Source organism: Pyrgilauda ruficollis, unplaced genomic scaffold, assembly GCF_017590135.1.
Source record: "Pyrgilauda ruficollis isolate IOZ18807 unplaced genomic scaffold, ASM1759013v1 scaffold47, whole genome shotgun sequence".
Taxonomy (NCBI): Eukaryota; Metazoa; Chordata; class Aves; order Passeriformes; family Passeridae; genus Pyrgilauda; species Pyrgilauda ruficollis.
The window spans coordinates 5,211,155-5,230,458 of record NW_024526266.1 but is presented as its reverse complement, the minus strand read 5'-3'; the positions used below and the strand labels follow the sequence as shown (position 1 = coordinate 5,230,458).

At 48.4% G+C, this 19,304-nt stretch overlaps 1 protein-coding gene across 9 annotated transcripts in view; it reads right to left on the bottom strand.

Moving 5' to 3' along the window:
* Positions 1–19,304, bottom strand: part of PACS2 (phosphofurin acidic cluster sorting protein 2) — a 76,669-nt gene that overhangs the window by 11,997 nt on the left and 45,368 nt on the right. For 5 of the 9 annotated variants that reach the window (XM_041478952.1, XM_041478954.1, XM_041478956.1 and 2 more), the window contains 8 exons: positions 18,955–19,090; positions 18,211–18,315; positions 16,668–16,774; positions 15,791–15,945; positions 12,449–12,559; positions 10,375–10,483; positions 3,935–3,977; positions 477–519 (listed from right to left, as the gene is read on the bottom strand). In XM_041478952.1, the coding sequence (XP_041334886.1) occupies positions 477–519; positions 3,935–3,977; positions 10,375–10,483; positions 12,449–12,559; positions 15,791–15,945; positions 16,668–16,774; positions 18,211–18,315; positions 18,955–19,090 (809 nt within the window). The remainder of the gene's footprint in view (positions 1–476; positions 520–3,934; positions 3,978–10,374; positions 10,484–12,448; positions 12,560–15,790; positions 15,946–16,667; positions 16,775–18,210; positions 18,316–18,954; positions 19,091–19,304) is intronic. The other 4 variants (XM_041478953.1, XM_041478955.1, XM_041478959.1 and 1 more) reach the window with 1 other exon arrangement.

The window sequence follows — 19,304 nt, the reverse complement described above, 5'->3', positions numbered from 1 at the left end:
CTGCATATCAGCTTTGCACTCCCCCAATAAAAAATAAACAGGTCTAAAATTTTGCCCACCCTGAAGTTCCCAGGCACTGAGATCAATTTCATTCAGCAACTGAGCCCATTGCAGGGAGACAGCATGAACTTCTGATGAACTGCCTCCTCAGGCTGAAGCAGGAACCTCAAACAAGTGTAACAGTGAATCCACCCCACTGACCACGTTAGAAAAATGGCGTTTGCACAAACGTGAGAGTACAGCTTCCCTGGATGTAGGTGTGGGAATTTCAGCTGGTTTGAAGCTCCATGCAAAGTAACAAAGAAAAAAGGGCTTCTCCCAGGAGAGAGGGCTCTCTTTCTGCAGACAAACCACTGGGAGCCAATAAAATCCAACTCCACCTCCCAAGGCATCAGCAATGAATGAGTCTGCTCAGCCTGTGAGGTGAGGCTCCTGCTGCTGCAGGACACAGAAAGCACACACAGGATGTTCCTTACCTGATGTTGCAGAAGATTGTTCCACTATTCCAACCTTCACCACCTAAAGGGGGCAAAACAGAAGAGCTCTATCAAACAAGAGCCCCCTGAACTTCAAGAATCCAAACCCCAGCACTGAGCTCATCTCTGCACTCTCCATGGCACTGTCCCTGCAGTCAGAGGAACTAAGAAGTCCTCTAAGAGCCAGGCAGGTCCTGGCAATGTCCTGGCAGTGCCAGCTCACAGCCCTTACCTGACCCACACAAAGGACAGCACAGTTCCTGCAGAGCTGTCACAGACCTGCCCAGCTCTGCACAGCCCACCAGCTCCAAGCTGTGCCAACTACAGGGAGGAGAAAGGTCAGAAATACCCCTTCAGCACTGCTTTGATGCACCTGCAAATTACAGACATGCTGCTTCCACTGTTCAGAGCAGCCACTTCCAGGGTGCAGCATAGCTGGGGTTTGTTAGGAAACCACAGAAGCAACAAAGTACAATTTCTGATCAGAGTTATCTATTCTCTAAACAAGGGAAGTGTCCAACAAAGAAGATAAAGCCCCTACCAAAGCCTCTGGAGGCAGACAGGGACAAACCACCACATGGACAGGTCAGAACGATCCAGATCACACTGTAATAAGGGCACAAATGTGTGTGGCCAGTCACCAGCTGGTACATCAAGATTAATGATAAATGTCACTGGCAATAGCTTGTGGAACAGAACATGCTGCAAACAAACTCCCAAGAACACACTATGCCTAGAAAGATAAACTGGCCCTTGGTGATATAAAAACAGAGACCTTCTGCAGTGATAATCTGCTATGGTACAGAGGGATCATCACTCTTAACACTGCAGAGAAGAGAGGCTTTTTAAGGTCCTTAAGAAACTTGTCTCCAGGGCTAATGTCTACCCTACACAAATGCTGACAAATGGGAAAGAGCTGCCAAGGGAGCTCGGGTCAATAGAAACTGCTTTAGAATGAGCAACGATGTCACACAGGCTGTGTGGTTTGAAAACAGAAGGTCATTAAGTTCAGACACGACCACGTCTGGACCACATCTCTAGGGAGCACGTTTCTGTAATACACAGTCCAAAAAAAAAAAGAAAAAGAAAAAAAAAGTTAATTCTTAGAAGCAAAACACTTTGCAGAATTTGGAGGGCAGGGAGATGTATGCTCAACAGTAGATTTTGGAGAGTTGTCAGGCTCTCTGGTGGATTCTCATTTAGATCCAGTCTTGAAAAAGCCACCATGAACTCAGCAGTGTGTACACAGGCTTCCTGGGGGCTCACTGGCTTGCGAGAAGGAGGCTGCAGCTCAGTTTGGCCAGTCTCCACCCAAAAGGCAACAAGTTAGGCTCTGGAGTGCAGCAGCCATTTGTGCTTTATGTGTTAAACGCCAAGAGAATGTTCCACAAACTGTCACTGGCTGTGAACAAGGGGAGCAGGGTTAGGGGATGGACAAGCAACACAGAAAACTGCCTGCAGCCACTCTGGTCTGCAAGCCAGGCAGGAAATCTCTTCTGGCTTTCCCTCCTTGCTGGCTGACTGAAGATGCTCAAGTTCAGACACATGGGAGGAACACAAGGTTAAACACTTTCCCTTCCCTCCACTCGGGGAGGTGCATGAGAACACTGCAGTTCCAGCAGGCCTCCATCCAGGAAAGCAGCCAGCCCCTGTCCCTCCACGAAGAGGCACATCCTGTTAACTCTCCTGGCAACTGGCTGTCAGCCCAAGGCAGCCTGAGCCTGGCTTTTGTGCCTGCCTGGCCCTTTGTGAGGCTCCACTCCCATCACTCTGAGCCCAGCTGAGCAGCATGGCACTGCCCTGCCCATTTCTGGGTCAGAGACTGCACAGTCCAGCTGCAGGACACCAGGTTTTGCACCCAAAAGCCAAGAGTGCAGCCAACATCAGGTTGCAAACCCAGAAGTCACTGGCTCCCTCTCTTCCTTGTCCAACAGCTCTGAGCAGGCTGCAGCTGAATGGAAGAGCCCCAGTGCTCATGTCCAGCCTCAGACTTTGTGAGACACCTGCAACTGGCCTTTCACTCTTTCCAGATGTGTTCCACAACTGTGTCAGGAATGCTTCAGAATCAGGAGCAAGCAGACTGATTTGACCCTCATCACCAGTGACACAGGAAGTCAGTCTGTGCTTTCAAGGCAAGTTTTTTGGGGGGGTTGGCAATGGTATGTACACAACAAAGCAATTCCACCACTTTCAGATAATCAAATCCAGACTGGAAAAGCAGTGCTAATGTCAGGACGACAATCATTTTAGAGAAACTGGACAAACACTCTGAGCTCCATTTGCTTGCACAAAATACAGGACTAAATCAGTCCTGAAAAATAGCTTGCAGAGCCCACCAACAGTCTGGGATATTCCAAGTCCTGCAGGCTTTCCATGTTACTGGGAAAGGTGAAACATCTGTTTTGTAAGAACAGTCCACCACTAGAAATTGCTATGAACTAGAAAAGTTCATGGGAGATACAAGTTCCCAGCAAAGCTCATCAGCAGGGCACAAACTGGGGAGATGAGTCTCTCCACCTTTGCAGAAGGCATCTCTCCATCAGCAAACAAAAGCAGATTGTCACCTCAGGAATACTGCAGAGAGACACTCTCACTATGAGGAGACACCAGAGTGAAAGCAGGGTCAGCCTGAGGGCAGAGAGACTAAGCTCTTTAAATGCCTTGGGATTTCAGAGGAGCTCTGACGCACCGCAGGGGCACAGAGGGGACACAGAGGGAACCTGTCAGCATCACACCAAGCAGGCACAGCAAGGCCAGCGGGCAAGACAGCAGCAGGAACTGGGAAGAGGACATCCCAGAGCTGAAGAGCAGCCAAGGGATTTCTTCTGGCTGCAGCTCAATGACTTTACGCCTAAAACTTAATGAATTGAAGAGTGTGATCAAATAAGGGGAGGGAAGCTAGACAAGGTAAAGAGCACACAGTGCACAAAATACAGAGACAGAAGAACAAACACGGCCCTGTCCAGACACTCTGCACCTCAGATGGGAACACTTAAGGGCAGAAGGAAAAACGAGGGACTATCCCAAATAAGTAACAGTGGTAGAAATCGCCTTCCTGCCAGGTTGTACTCTTTACTTCCCAGGAACAGATGGGATGCTAAGAGGATGGGAGACCATCAGTGACAAGCATGCAGAGAAATGACACGGGAATAGCAAATTTGGCCAAAACAAGCAACCAGGGCAATGCTAGGCACAGCATCCCTCTGATCAGGTTTCCAGGGACACATCATACTCCTGTCTGAGAAGTAAAATACACCCTCTAGTTTGTTGAGGTGTCTTAGAGGTTTGCTTAAATATCAGGTAGCTGCATCCAACCATCAGGACAGATTGTCATGCTGATCATCTGCCTTAGAGCACCCAATGGCTTCTGCTCAACTCCAGAAACCTGGCAGGCTTAGGTTAACACCTGAGAACATATTCCAGCTTGCTTAAGACAGCATCACCACGATAACACTCACCCCGACAAAGGGAATGAACTTCTGTGAAGATTCTTCATCGGGGCTAAAGGCAAAGAGAAGAAAGTTGTTAGCAGCTCGCCTCCACCCCGGCACCATACTCACTCCATAGGTCGCATTCCAGCATGCAGCAGGGACGGACAGGATGCAAGCGCCAGTCCAAGGCTCCTTCGAGGCCCCCTGCCAGCAGCAGGAGCCTGCAGGGCGGGAGGAGCACAGCCTACAGCAGTCTCTGGGGGAAAGGCTCTTCCTCCCTCCCTCGCGCTCCACAGAGAAACATGCTTGGATGGCATGGCAGTCACCACAGACACACGGCCTGACCTGTGCCACCACAACACAGAGCACCTGGTGTCGTTACTTACTGGAACGCGAGGCGCTCTGCCCGCGGCCTCCGGCGTCCCCCCCTGGAGCCGTGTGCCACCGCTTGCGCGTCCCCGAGCAGCGGCCCTGCCGCGGGTTACAGCCGTGACACGCGGTTACCGGCGAAGCAGCGGCACGGACGCGCCCTCGCACACCCTCCCCGCTGCTGCCGGCTTCCGCGGGCACGCCTGGCACCGGGGCACGCAGCCACAGCCGGACCCAGCCCAGCAAAGGGCACAGCAGTCCCAGAAGCAGCTGGAGACAACACCGCACACATCTGGAACGCCACTCTGCTCCGGGCCCCGCCAGGAAGCAGAGGGTGGAGAAAGGCCAGCAATGAAGGCCACAGTCAAACCCAGCAGGAATCAGGGGGAGATTCGGCAAAGACAAGAGGAGGAAGAGATGAATGAGGAGGAAGGCAGGCCAGAAGGGCCTGCAGAGCCATTGCTCCCTTCAGTGGCAACAGAGACCAGAGACGGACCACAGCGTGAGGAGAAGACCACAGGAGCACATCCACGTGTTTGGAGGAACCACAGTTCAGCAGAGGGAAGTGACTGCACAGGCAAGACACACATTTCTCAGTGACTGAGCACAGGAAACAGGTAGGAAGCAGACAAACACTGAGACTTCTCATGTTTCTCTTCCTGTGCATCCCCCAGTGTTTAGAAAAATCCATCCAGCATTACTTTAATCCAGAATTTAGCTGGGAGTAGCATAAATACTGCAGGTGTTTCTGTGCTGTTTCCAGCACGAATCAGAAATGCACCAAATGCACAAAGGTGTTAACCTGTGTGATCAGCACAGGCTGGACACTTTCCTCTAAGTCCCAAGGAAAGGATGCCATAAAACTGCAGTGAACATGACTCAGCCAGAGCTCCCTCTGGTCCAAAGCAGAACATGATTTTGCAAACAGCCTTTTGCTTTGGCTCAGCTCTGCTGATCCATCCTTAAGGCAAAGCCAGGGCCTTTGCTCCCTTCCTCCACACCCTCTGGCACTGCACCCTCGCTGTCCTCCTAAAGCACAGGACAAAGTGACCAAGTCCCTGATTCCATGCTGGAAGGTAGGAAGGTCCCATCTTTGCAAACACAACTCAACTGCTGGGCCCAGCAAACACATCTCCTACAAACAGGACATTTCCAGCTCCAAGTGAAAGGAGAAAACCACAGAGCTGTTGGGAGAGGCACAGAACAGAGGCTCAGCTCTCTTCTCTTTCCTTCAGCTCCATGGGCTTGGAGGCTGGCAGAAAGTGAGTCCCACTCACCAAGGGAGGGAAGGACCACAGCCATCCAGTCATCTCTCAGCTACTGGATGGCTTTGCTCCGAGCTCTGAACAAACCAACCATGTCCAGTTCCAGCAGAAAACTCATTCTCGTTCCCCTGGGAGCTCTGATTCCCACTGCAGAGAGCTCAGGGGCAACTCTGAAATACATCATTTGCTTCAGCCACCATTTATCACAGCTCACAGCGATGCACAGGCTGTTCCTGAAGCAATCCAGCTGGATTTCAGCTCAGCTAGCCTAGTCCTGTCATACGTCCTCCTGGGAACTCTGCTCTTGCACATGTGTCTCTGGAAATGCAGCTTATCAAAACAGTTGCTCTTCTTGTGGATCAGAGAAAAGATGACATGACCGTGCTTGTTCTTCATTTCCTCCTTCATGCTCTTCCCAATTTTTGTTCTTCAGGATCTCAAGATCCCAAAACATGAATTCAGAATCCTTTCACCTTGGTAACAGCTGCTTTGATTCTTCCTCCTACCACAGTCCTGCAACTGAAACATCTCCCATCTCTGAAAAGGCAGCTTCCCCTCATTGCCTCAGCTGCACAGATTCCCAGGCTGCAGAGGGTTAACCCCACATGTCCAAGGCTTTTTTTTTTTTTTACCCACAGGGCTTCTGAAGGCTGTGGTACCTCAGCTGTAATATAAAGCCAGACCTGGCCCAAGTTTGTGATTTTTAGCAGTTATTGATGTGTCTACAACAATCTCTCTAACCAGAAGGGTCGCAGGCACCACCTTTATTCCACTCAAGTCCTGAAGGAGGCAACAGAAAAGAGGAACTTCTGTCACTGAAGGACTGGCAGGACTCTGGGCCATTTCAGGCCAGGCACCAGCACCACCAGCTCCTCACTCAGCTATGACATGAAATCTGTCCTGCCCACTGGGCAACTCCAGCTGTCTGCTGGCTAACACTGTCCTGCTTCCACCAGGGCCAAACCAAATGAGGGACAAAGCGGCACCAGGTCCTCATGACACATCAGATGAATCTCCTCTCAGCCTTCCCAAAAACCTCCTTTCCAGCACTCTTCACTTTGCTGTGGTGGGCTGGACATAATCAACAGGACATCCATAATTTCTTGAGCCTTGACTCTCCTCTGCTGTACTCCTGTTGCATTTCCAGAAGCTGCCCAAGGAGTTTCCTGCAGTAACCAGCAGATCAGATGAGCTCTGCTGAGCCAGAGGAGGGACCAGGCCCCTCTTGGCCAGCCGGATTCACATCCAGCAGCTGCTGCAGGGTGTGTTTGAGGAGAAGCACCCAGAGCAATGACCTGGACTCTGCTCAGCCACTGCCCTGCAGGGCCTCTGAGACACACAGCAGGCAGGATCAGTGTAACCTGTGCTTCCTACTGCCCAGGAGCCCTCCAATCCAAAGGAACTGGGAGCAAGAGCTGGGGAGTGCTCCCAAAAGCTTTTGGTAAACACGCAACTAGGCAGGCAGTGATCCAGCCCTTGCCCTGACAAGTGAACAAAGCTTCCATTTCCAACAGCCAGGCTGCTCCCCAGATTCATGCAAGGGCTGTCCAGAAGCCACAGGGCATGAGCTGTGCTGGGCACTGAATTACAGTGGGTGACACCAGCCCAGCAAAGCAGCTGCACTGGGAATGTGTGAGCGCTGACTCTCAGACCTCAAATGCCACAGTGCTTCTTTCAAGAAAGCAGTGCAGAGAGACATCAGTGACATGCCCCTCCTGGTGAGAGGCCCACCCCATCCCCAGAGTCTCAGCTCCCCAGGTGTTGCCTGGATTGCACTGTTCCTTCAGAATTCAGTAACCAGGATTTCTCCCAGAGCTCACAGACAGAGTCAGTCACCCAGTGTAACTCAGAGGAGCTGCAATGGCACTCCATTTCCTTCGTGAACCCCCTTCCTCACAGCCAGCCCCTCTGCTTTCAGGTAAGGTCAGCAGATGCTCCAGAAGACCAGGACAAAGCTTTGGCACCATTGCAGTCCATCACAGGCAGTTCATGCGCCAACCTTTGCCATGACAAACAGAACAAGGGCACGGGGAGAGAGCAGGGTCAGTCAGAACAGGGACAGCTGGCAAGAGAGTTGTAAAGCAGCTCACCACATACAGCTACATCCTAGAGGCTGGCTTGGCTTTCCTTGCACTACTAGGACTTGTTTAACAGAGCAAATGTCAGGATTCTGGGAGATATCTTTTGCAATGAATTTGTAGGTGGTGCTGCTTGTTTCTACCTGGACCACTGCCTTGAAAGCTGGCCTTGGAGAAGCCATTCACCTCTGGCCTCAAGGGGGAGGGAGTTGCAGTAACTTTGTGTGCTGAATACAAAATAAAAAATGCCCAATATCATATGATGCAAAGCAGGGGACCCTGCAGAGCATGGGGGTTTTGGAGGCAGCTCAGACAGCACAGCTCCACTGCTAGCACACATCTGCCTTCTTTTGTAAGCTTAGAGAAGTCCCACATGTTTGGGATGCTCTGCCAGTAAGAGGCTAGTCCTCAAATTTTTGATTACAGGGAGGAGATTTGCTGGTCTGCACTTGGACACTACACAGCTGATCCCCACCCTGAGGCACTGAGTGCCACCTACAGCACTCCAGTTCCAAGAGATGGGAACTGAAAAGCCTTTTCTCAGTCCTGATCCTTCTGGAGCTACACTCTATCTTCTGATGGCTAAGGGAAAAGGCAAGGAAAAAAAACCCACCTTCTCCATGTTGTACTGCTCTAAGCTACTCTCTGAACAACTCCTTCATTCCCACTCAATCTATATCCTGGGAACCCAAATGTGTGATCCAAAGGCAGAGCAGTCACTTTCAACGATGCACTCTGCCAGCAGATGCCATGGTTTCAAAGCAGTGAGCAGAATTAAACCTAAAGCACAAACTGTGCATCCCAGACCTGCAGGAGCTGTTAAACAAGGCACAAATCACCAGTTCACTGGGAAAAGAGAGAGGAGCTGGGAGAGGGAACCTAAAAAGAACTGATACCTTATGGTAAAATCAAAATGAAAGCTCTTTTTCCTTTTCAGCAAGCAACCAAAGAAAAAGATAAATGTGTTATTATACTTGCAACAAAGTGATACATTTGTTTAGATAGTGCTAATGGAGACACAATTACTGTGTTGTTTTTAACAACACCCTTCCTAAGTTGCTGCCAGTGACAGAGAACCCCATTCCTAAAGGAAGGCACACAGGACACAACTGCCCATGCCCTACTGAGAGCCTCGTACTCACTGTCCTTTGCTCATGGGGCACTGACCTGAAAGCAGAAGTTATTTTAAGGCAGACACACAGAAATACTGAGAGATTGCAGGTTATATCAGAGTGTGAGCATGAGTTTCAGCAATGTCTCTTCCCAATAACCTCCTAAATGAAAACTAGGAACAGTTCAGGCGTGGCATCAGAGTCCAAAGGGTGTCAAACCCAAACGGATCAGACCAGCCTGGTAACGCAGTCCTGTACGCTGCTGGGAGGGATAAGGGTTGCTCAACTACATTTCTGCTCTTTTCAAATGCTGAATTGACCTTCTGGACACATTAGAAACTCAAAACCTTTAAATGTGTGATAATGACAAAAATGAAGCTGTAACAGAATGGAGGAGGCAGTGGAAAGCAGTGCAGAACCCAGCACCTGAAGGGTGCAGAGGAAGAACCAGGCAGCCTCAGAAGGGATTCCCACTGCCCTGGGTGTCTGAGATCCCTGCTGGTAACCAAGGTAAGCCTTCACACCGAAAACAAGACGCCAAACTGAAGGCAAGAGCTTCAAGTGCTCTGTAGCTCTTTAAATTTCATCCTTATTATCATGTTAACTTTAACAGAAGTCCACAAATACATGAAGAGACCAGACTAGTCTCTTTTACTTGACTAGTCAGTCTGGAAATACAGGAAATACAGGTAGAATGGGTGAAATTTCACTGAATCATTTCTGCACAGTAATATGAGAGCAGACAGGAATTCCACAGCAATGCAAAAGCAATATACAATGAGAATTTCCAAAAAGAAGGAGGGAAAGTGATGCTACCCACACTTTCAATTTCTCAAATTCTTAGGCAAAGGAGATGCTAATAAGGGATGTTAATGGACCAAAAATGAAAAATCAAATAGAAGTAATTAAAAATTAACAACATCCATGTCTCATAGGGAGTTGTTAGTCTCTAACTGAGGAGACTCACATCAACTGAGTTCAAATCTATCATTCTCCTCTGTCCCTCGATAACAGTGCTTCTCTACCCCTCAGTGACAGTTACTCTTCTTCCTGGACTATAGCCACAGGAAGCCCTACCTACTCCTGAATCTTGTTTTCAGGCCCCAGTCCTCCCTCCTACAGCCTGCTTATCCCTTAAGAAAAGTTGAAATGAAATCTGGTGAATGTCAGCCCTCCTCAGCAGGAGTCCTGGCAGCTTGCAACTGCCAATCAATAAGGATTTTGTCTCTCCTGCAAGAAGCTCTGCTATTTACACTCCAAAAAGAAAGGGGCTTAGTTCCTTAAATGCCAATGTAAAAAAGGTCAGGTCTCACAGAAGATACTTTGTGGGAGAATGCCACGGTCAAGTCTTACACACCTAAGGTCTCTGTGGTGAGAGATCTCTGGAACCTAAGCACATAAAACCTGTCCATCCCCATCCTGCTTAGCCTGCACTTCCCCAAACCTCTTAGATCTTCACAAAACAGAATCTCTGCACCTAAAGTAACCCTGCTGCTGTAGATTCACTGAGTGGGACACACCACTGGGTGCAGGCTCCCAAGGGCTTTGCTGTTTGGTTTTCAGACTGTTGGCAAGACATGAGAAAAGCACTTTGTTCTCAAGCAGCTGCTCTGCTGGGAGCCAGCAGGACGAGGGGGTCATACCTCTTCTGTTTGTAGGTCAGCATGGCTTCAGCAATGGGCAGCTGGTGAGCACAGTTTGCCCCTGCTATGTACTGCGTTATCCGGGACACGACGTCGGGTGCCTCTGAAACTGCAGAGAACAGAGGGAAAAGCATTCAAGTGACTGCTCAGACCCCTGCCAGCCCTGTCCTCCCTCAGACCCCTGCCAGCCCTGTCCTCCCTCAGACCCCTGCCAGCCCTGTCCTCCACCTGCTGGTGCTGCCCAGCCAGCTCCGCACCTTGCACAGGAAGCTCTGCCTACCCCAGAGCACAGTAAAGCTGAATCTGTACCCAGCATTTCTGACTGAATCTGCAGTCTTTTAGATTTGTTAAAAGCTTTTCTTTGCCCCTGCCCAGAGCCAGCTTTAGACTCTTTCACACCTTGGCTGCAGGTATCTGCTGAAGAAAGTGCCTGGCCATGTCTCCCAGGTGAGCTGCTCTGCTCACACCAGCACTGAGTTACCTGAGTTTCTACTGAACTCATGGCCTTGCTGAGTTGACCAAAAAGACACAGGGACACACAAGGGTAGGAAGAGCACAAAGATCCCGTGATTTTGTGAGACTGTGGTTCATTCAAGTTGACACAAAGACATTTCTTAAATGCTTTCCATATTTCTTTGGTTTCAACCAAAGAGCCTCAACTGTGAGATCCAAGGAACACAAGTGACCTTCAACAGGCACTTCCATACTTTAAAATGGGCATTTCAACCCAGACTCTTTGTATTTGAACATTGAACTGGTAAAAATTATGGTTCTCTGCCAGATCTCCTTGTGCCATTACAGAGTTCCTGTGCAGTGCCATCCCACAGACCAAAATGCAGAATGTACAAAGTCTGCACTACACAAAAATGAGGTGGATTTTTCCTTTTAGCTGGATGGTTTCCTCTTACAACCAACTAAGGAACAGATATGGCTCTTTCTGGATTTCTACAGATAATGAAGTATTCCTAATTCAGACACAAAAATCAAGTCTGTATTGACATTTTTCTGCATTTTCAAGTGCACCAAGCAATTAAAGGAAACCAGTTCCATACACCAGTTCTTCCCTGAATTCAGGATTAAGGGAAAGTGTAGCTTGGATAGCACAATAGGAGATATCTAGTCCAGCCTCCTGCTCCAAACAGGGCTGACTTCACCTTCAGAACAGGCTGCCCCAGGCCTTGTCCAGCCCTGTCCCCATCTGCTGGAAACAGCTCTAAGCGAGTACTCCTGAAGAGGTCTCCCTCCTCCTCTCATGGCTAGAGGACTTCCAGGAGCATCCTGGGAGTCTCAGGAACTCTGCAATTCCAACAGGGAGAACCACCTTGCAACCTCCCCACACTCTTGGTGCAGCACAAAGTCCAAAGCTTTTTCCTTCTAATGAAATTTCTGTGTGGGCAATGCTGCCCACTACAGCATCAAATCTCAAGCCTTCACGTAGCCCTGAATGTGGCAAATCCTCCTTTCTCCTGTTTCTTTCCATTCTTGAAGAAATGGAGGAAGATACTGTAAGCATTCACATTTTAAACAGATCAGTACTTTAACTGGAGTAAGGCTTTAGTCTGGCCTAGAACAAACTCAGATCAGAACAGGAACTTGTTGGTCTGACCTAGGGCAGCTCCCACCTGTTACCACACTGCTGAAGAACAAAATTCTTCTTTAATAAGAATGTTTTCAAGTCTGCTGGCAGGATCTATCTATCTCACACACAACTAACAGAAGTTAATCTTCCAAGAGCTTCCAGTTTTCCAAACGTTTTAGGCTGCACAGTTCCTGAAGGAAAGCAATGTACTGAACTCAGGAGCAAGACCTCCGCATCAAAGAGCAAAGCTGAGAGCTAGGTAAGAACAGCATGACTCACAGGAGCTAGTTAGTGCCTCTGGGAGCCAATAACTGTTTGCAAACCACCATGGGCACGACTTAGAAAGGTCAGCATCTGAAATGGGAATGTGGTGGAGTGAGGAGAAAAGAGGAACAAAAACACTTGTCTGCTTCCTCTTGTATTTACTTGACCTCTGCTAAAATTACTCACTCAAGCTTTTCATCCCACACAGGCCAGACAGACACAGACTCTTACCAGTGGTCTGTGCTTCAAGTTTGTTGAACAGATCTCTCCAGGCTAGATCTTGGAAGAAGTTGTTGTATCTATAATCTACAGACCCCAGATACTTGGCCACTGGATGAGAGCCTAAGAAAGAAAGGAAAACATGACAGCTGTGCTCTCCAGCACTGAACACAAGCGTGGTTTGATCTGTAAGGAATTAAACTCCAAAATCAAAACCACACTTTACACCTCAGAAATAAACTTCTTCAATTATAACCAAGTCATTTAGTCCAGCTTATCTCTACAAGAACATGCAAATAGACTTCCCAGTGCAGACTGTTTGCTTCAACAAACTGCTGTCTTTTACTTGACACCTTCCCCCAAACAAATTAAATTTTAAAAGGCCAAAGAAAACAGGACTGGGAATCTGCTGAGGAAATAAATTATTTGGAAGGCATAAAGGCTTTACAGCTCTCCATGTCTCTCAGTTTTGCAAGCAGCTTTCCCAAACAGCCCTTCCTGCCCAGAGGCTGCACCACAGCCAGGCCACCTCTGCCAGGAGGGGCCAGACCCCTTCCATTTGTACCCCACAGCTGTTCTGCAACACTGAGAAGAGGCAATTGCCCCCAGGCAGGAAAAATAACCCAGGGAGCCTTGTTTAATCTGTGGAGAAGGGCTACAAGCTCAATAAATACGCTGCAATTTGAGGCAGAAAGCAGAGCCCCAGGATTACAGTACCCAGTGAACACTGGCACGTGCAGCAGGTCCCTGCTTACTCTGGCTGAGCCTCGTGGCTCAGCTCCTCCATGAGCATGGAAAGACCTCCTGCAGAAGCTTTGTGTGTGCACATCTCCAGCCCTGCATAGAGATCTGACTGCATACTTACACTGAGCAAGACAGGGAAGGTGTTCAAGTGACAAAATCTGCCTTGGGAGGTGGCAAAAAGTTGCCACCTTCATTTCAGGCCATCTGTGTCCCCAAAACAGACAACACCCCCTAGCAACTACCTCTACAGTCTTTGAACACAGGAGAAAAGGTGTGCCAGGGTCACCCTGCCCAGCCACCACCTGGCAGTCATGCTCAGCACCAGCCCTGTACAATTACACTCAGACATGAAGCAGCCTCAGAGTTCCTCTTAATCACATTATTTTCATCCTTCCTGCACACCAATTTTGCTCATCAAGCCACACTTCCAGACAGTTGAGTCACCAGCTGGTAACTGGAAACCTGACAAATCCCTTCAAGATGACCCCAGTTTCTTAACTGTACTCACCATGGTCCAGGAAAGCTCTGGGGGAAAAAAAAACCCAAACAATAAACCCACTGTCTTAGTGCTCCAAACCTCCAAGCTGATTTCCAGCCTTCAAAGAGAGGTGAAAGCTGGAGGTCCCCCTGAGCTGCCCTCAGTGTCAGGAGAGACTGGGCCCCATCATTTCCCTGCAGGGCAGTTCTGAGCAGGGCACACATCACAGCTCTGCGCTGGGTACTGGAGAAGCTTTCCCACACACTGCACATGGAAACAAGCAGTCAACAGCAAAGCCTCCCAAGAAGTCCTACCCATGGGAGCTGTATAAAATGTTAAAATACCCTAAACAGCCAAAATAACCCCTCAACATTTTATTTTCCCCTTTTCAGCTATGATACAGTGTCTTAGACAGCAGAGGAGTCTTACAGCCACGGAATCAGTGGCATGGAGCAGGACTAAATCATATATTTGCAGACACTGAGCATTTCTGATTGCTAATAAACCACTGAGGGTTGACCCTTCTGTCACTGGAGTGTGTAGCTGTGGAAAAACCCATGGAAAAACCACCACCAACCCTACTTCAAAGGTATTGCAAGCAGCAGAGAGGCTTTTCCTTTAAGACATTTATGGCATGGTCACCATTCTGTCTTTGGTACTTTTTCAATTGTCAGAAATGAGAGGTGGCTCCTCAATCACTTTAATGAACTGCCAGAGAGCTGGCCAGAAATAAGCACTTGATCCCATCAGGAAATACTGCAGACTTCTGTGGAAAAGATCCTGTTAGAGAAGTTTCTATATTTAAAGTAGAATCTCAAAAGAATTCACAGTTCTAAAGCATTTCATTATCAAAGTGCCTGGTTAATTTTTTTCTTTTTTGATTACAAAACAAAGTTTTAAGATTAAAAAACCGACCCAAATGCAAACACTAGCTAAATCTTGTGTTTCACTTCCAAAGAGAGAGTATTTTCAGCTCATTAAAAACTGCAGGACAGAAAACTGTTCTTCTGAGGCCAGGAGACAGTCAGCAAGTGAGCAGCGAAGTCTCAGACACAGATTCTCATTCAAAGCACATTTAACCTTGCAGAAATTTAATATTTTTTTTGTTTTTACTCCCTAAAGGGCTCTCTCTTCTCTTCTCTTCCTGCCAACCACTTTGGAAACTAAAGGCATTTTTTTACAGAAGGATCCAGTTCTTTTCCTCTGCCTTTTTTAATGTAACTTTTGCAAATGCCACAACTGAATGGACAGCCTAACCCCAGTGTTCATGGTGCTGGGCAGCAGCTTCTGATTCCTACAGGAACTTCCATCAGCTGCTCCCAAACCCAGAAAACTGGAGAACACTGCCAAAAAGTGCTTTTCAAGTGTTCTGCTGCTTACACCACTCAAGTGCTCTGTCCACACAAGTCAAGCCCTGGACCCCACCAGCAGTGCCCAGATGTCCCTGCCCACAGCAGCAGTGACTCCCCTGCTTTCCAGGCCTTGCCACCACCACATTCCTCATGTTCCTGACTACACCAGGACCCTGGTGCTGCTATCAGTGCACTCTACCTCCCTCACCACAAGCAATCCAAGCTGGAGAATGTTCCAGCCAGGCAGGCTTGCTGGGCTGCTGAAAGGGCAGAGATAAAGTGTTGGAAAACTGAGGGAAAAACCTGAGCAGACCAGCACAAAAAGTAAAGGTCAAGAGATGCATGTAATTTGAATAATTCAAATTCTCAGCAGTTTCAGAGCCTTTTAAAAATTTTCAACCCCTCCTCTTAGCATTTTCTGAGTCAAGCCCAGGGAGGCCAGAACAGTTATTGCTTTGGGAAACGTGGTGACCACTGAATTTAACATTTCAGCCAGGGAAAAGGGTTTCCAGAACAATATTCTGTGCACAAGAGCTTCCCTGTATGGGGAGGAAGTACTTAACCCCTTGCTTCAAACAAAAGGCTTAGAAGCAGACTTTGGCATCAGGAACTTAGAGATGAAATTCACTCCCACAAGAGCAGCAACACCAGCACTACACAGTCACGTAACAATTTGCCTCATTTAACCTATAGCCAAAGCTCCAGAAAAGCTTCTCCTGAGGGAACACAGCAGATTTCACCCATTCCCCTTCCTGTGAAGAAACATCATTCCTTATTTACCTAGAGGGATGATCAGAAATTTCATGTAGCCGAGCCAGTCAGGGGTTTTGTGAGACAGCTGCTCTACAAAGAGCCTCAACACAGCACTGAGGTAATTCTGGGCTCCTGCCACTGCAATTTTAATTGGGTTTGGAGGCTGTGAATTGCAGTTACAGCTAGACAGAAAAAGAGGAAACACATTTGTAATTGTGCCTTCAACCACGTATTTCAGAACAAGCAGCAAAAAAAACCCCAACTGGTTAATAACAATTACAGCAGAAGAGAGTTTGCTCAATACACAAGGCAATACTGCAACGATTCTCAGCAGCTTAAAACATTATTAATAAAGTACAAAATTCTTCAGTAATTTCTTAATTGGTCTCCCTGCTCCTTCTTTTGCACATTTTGACATTCTAAAGGGTTTGGCTTCTAACTATCTAGGTTAGGATGTACCTACTAACTGCTGGGTCAGAGAACACACTCGGGTACCCACAGCCCCCAGCAGATAAGTAGGGAGTACCTTTAGGAACTGAGGAATTAATCTGGGAATTGCTTGGAAGGGAGAGCAAGAACTATTTAAAACCCCTTTATTTGTTTTGCATGCTTTAGTGGTGCATGCACTGCACCCCTGAGGCAGCCTCCAAGGCACAGTCTCTGAGCTGCTCATGCTGCTGTGACTTGCATGCCTCACACGAGGTACAAGAGCAGTCCCCTGCAGGGGTGGCGAGTGCTGAAGAGCCACACAGCTCTTGAAGAGCCACATAATTCAATTCTGACTTCAGAACAGCAGACTGGAAAAGTTTCATGCAGGAGTTGAGAAATTAACTCCCTGAATCCTGGGGCACAGGAGCTGAGAGGCTTTTAGGGCTGAGACAACACAAGCAAGGTGAGAACTTACTATCTCTGTATCCTGGAGACAATTGTGCTGAAAGCTGCCTGAATATCAGCAGAGGAACATGTGCAGACCACTGGCAAGGTGTGCTTTTGCAAGACATCTGAAAGGTACTGAGGAGAGAACAGAACACTTTTTAGTCCTTTTTCCAGTACAGTTTGTCAAAAGAAGAAAATGTGCCTTTCTCAACCTCCTGGGTATTCTCACACCCACACCTGGGCACCCTTCCTGTGTCTGAAGGTGATAAAGCTACTTCACAAATGCATCCTCCATGCACAGCAGCCAAAGAAAAGTTCCCCTTTTAGAAAAATGGCAACATCTTCTTGACAGACACAACACCATGTCCCAAACATGCAACAGTTTTTACAGCCACAGAGGGCAGGGCCAGCAGACCATTCACTGAGCAGACAGCTCTGGGAAAGAGCAGACACTGTTTACCTGCCTGCTTCTGGCAGTGCAGCTGCATCTCTCTGATATCCATTTTAAAGAAATGCAATGCTCTGCCCACCCTTAAACACTGAAGAAAGGGAAGGGTGCTACCACACACATGTTCCTTTTGAGGGACTGTTTCCCCTCCATGCAGCTGATGGGAACACCACACACCTCAGGTACACATGGACATAATTATGGCACTCAGTAATTATCTCACACTTTCAATTTCTCCATGACTAATCTATACACCCCAGTCCATATCCCTCATGCCCTCTGATACTGCAGGAACAAGCTGCCAGAATCCCTAGAAGATGATCTACAACATCTTCTGTCCATCTCTAGAAGGCATTTCTCTGTCTTCCAAGTATAGAGAAAGTGGAACCAGCAGCTCAGATGATATTTTTGCTCTCTCACACATTGAGACCCTAGTTCTTCCAGAAACAGAAAGCCAAACCAGATAATGTAACTCCACAAGTCTGGCACAAGTTCCCCAGGCAGCAGCCACCCAGCACATGTTCATTGGTCCTCTTCCATACATATTTTATTGCTTTCTCAGAATAATGTTGCAAAAGGAGCAAAATTTATTCCAAACCCGTAACAAACCACTCCATGTTGTCAGCAAAAGAAAGTATTGCTCAGGGTTCTCCTTAAAACAAGCATCACTCAGCAAGGATGGGGTGATTCCTGCAGTCAGCAGTCACAGGCACATGTAAATGGCCACAGAGTTGATACAAAATATTTTCTCCTGTTCACCACCTGTACTCAGAAATCTCAGCCTAAGCCACGTCAAGGTCACACCTCCCTGCCTCCTTTGTCCCAGTCTACCACAGTTTAGGAGGCTTTTGAGTGCAAGAGTTTAGCCATACTCCCAGTGTGCTGCTAACCAGAAGGAATGGCACTGCTTGGAGGAGAAAACACCTCTGTGGAAAGGCTCAAGTGGCAAAGCTTTATGAGATCCCAGCATCTCCCGGCCAGATGAAATCCAGCTTGTGGGCACTGAGCACTCTGCAGGCAGCAGAACCTGCTTGGCTGGTGCAGAGCTCAAGGCCTGCCTGTCCATTCCTGAGGAAGAACAGTGCAGGAGAACTGTGCTCCAGGTAATGTCTCCTGCCCTTACCTGGCCTTGCCAGTCAGATGTATTGACAAGAATAATGTTTTCTGGCAGCTGGTCATCAGAAACCAGGATGTGATTCAGCTGATCGTACACTGTTTTCCTGGGGATCTGGAAATAAAGACACAGAAAAGGAACAGTAAGAGGTGTCAGCTCTAGCCATCAAGCCACCAGCTCCAGCTCTTGCAATTGATGTGCATGCTGGCCAGTCACCCCATCAGCAAAGGCACACTGAGCTGCTGACACTCTGCAGCTTCTTCAGCATTAGCCACCATGAATCTGTTGGCCACTGCTCTTTCTGCCATGCACTTTTATTTACATCACTTTATACCAACTAACAGCAACCTAGAAACTTAAGATTCATAAAAGCCAGGAACAATCTCCTTCAAGGAGGGAAATAAGTGAGTCCCACAGCTAACAAAAGCATGGCACATATGTTGTGCACAAGACAGTCCCTAGCAATCTGCCTTACTTCAAAGGAGTAATTCCTCAACACACCCCTATTCATTTCTCATTCTAACAATCTGGTCCTGTGTTTTGAGTTTATGGCTGGCTGACAAAGCTACAAACTGGCAAATCCCAGCAGACTGGATGGAAGATAAAATTTTAGCAAAGACATAAATTCCCTCCTTCCTGAAGCTGGGGGGCCCAGTTCCTTCCCAGCAGGGACAGAGCTTGAACCAGAAGGAAAAGGAGACAGCGGAGAAGAGGAAAACTGAGTGGCTGGAGGGCCAGCAGTGTCATGCCCACCTGTAGGTGGTGCCGGGTGTCCGGGGAGCGCTCGTTGTCCAGGCTGTTGGCTCTCTCGTTCTGCGGCCTCACCGGCTGCCTCTCCTTCAGGGACGTGCTTCTGCCCCGGCGCCCCGTCTGCTTCCCTTCAGACCTGCTGCAGAGACGTGCTTGCGTTGCCAGGGCAGGCACACTTGTGAGTGAGACACAGCCCCCAGAGCCCCACTGCCCCATCTGGCAGCCTCAGTGATGCCAGCAGAAGCACTGGGGAATTCTGCACGGAGACCTGAGCTAGCCTGCGCCCAGGTGATCCTGCTTCTGACAGCACAGCTCACAGCTCAGCACATTCCCAGGAGTCCCAGGATGACTTC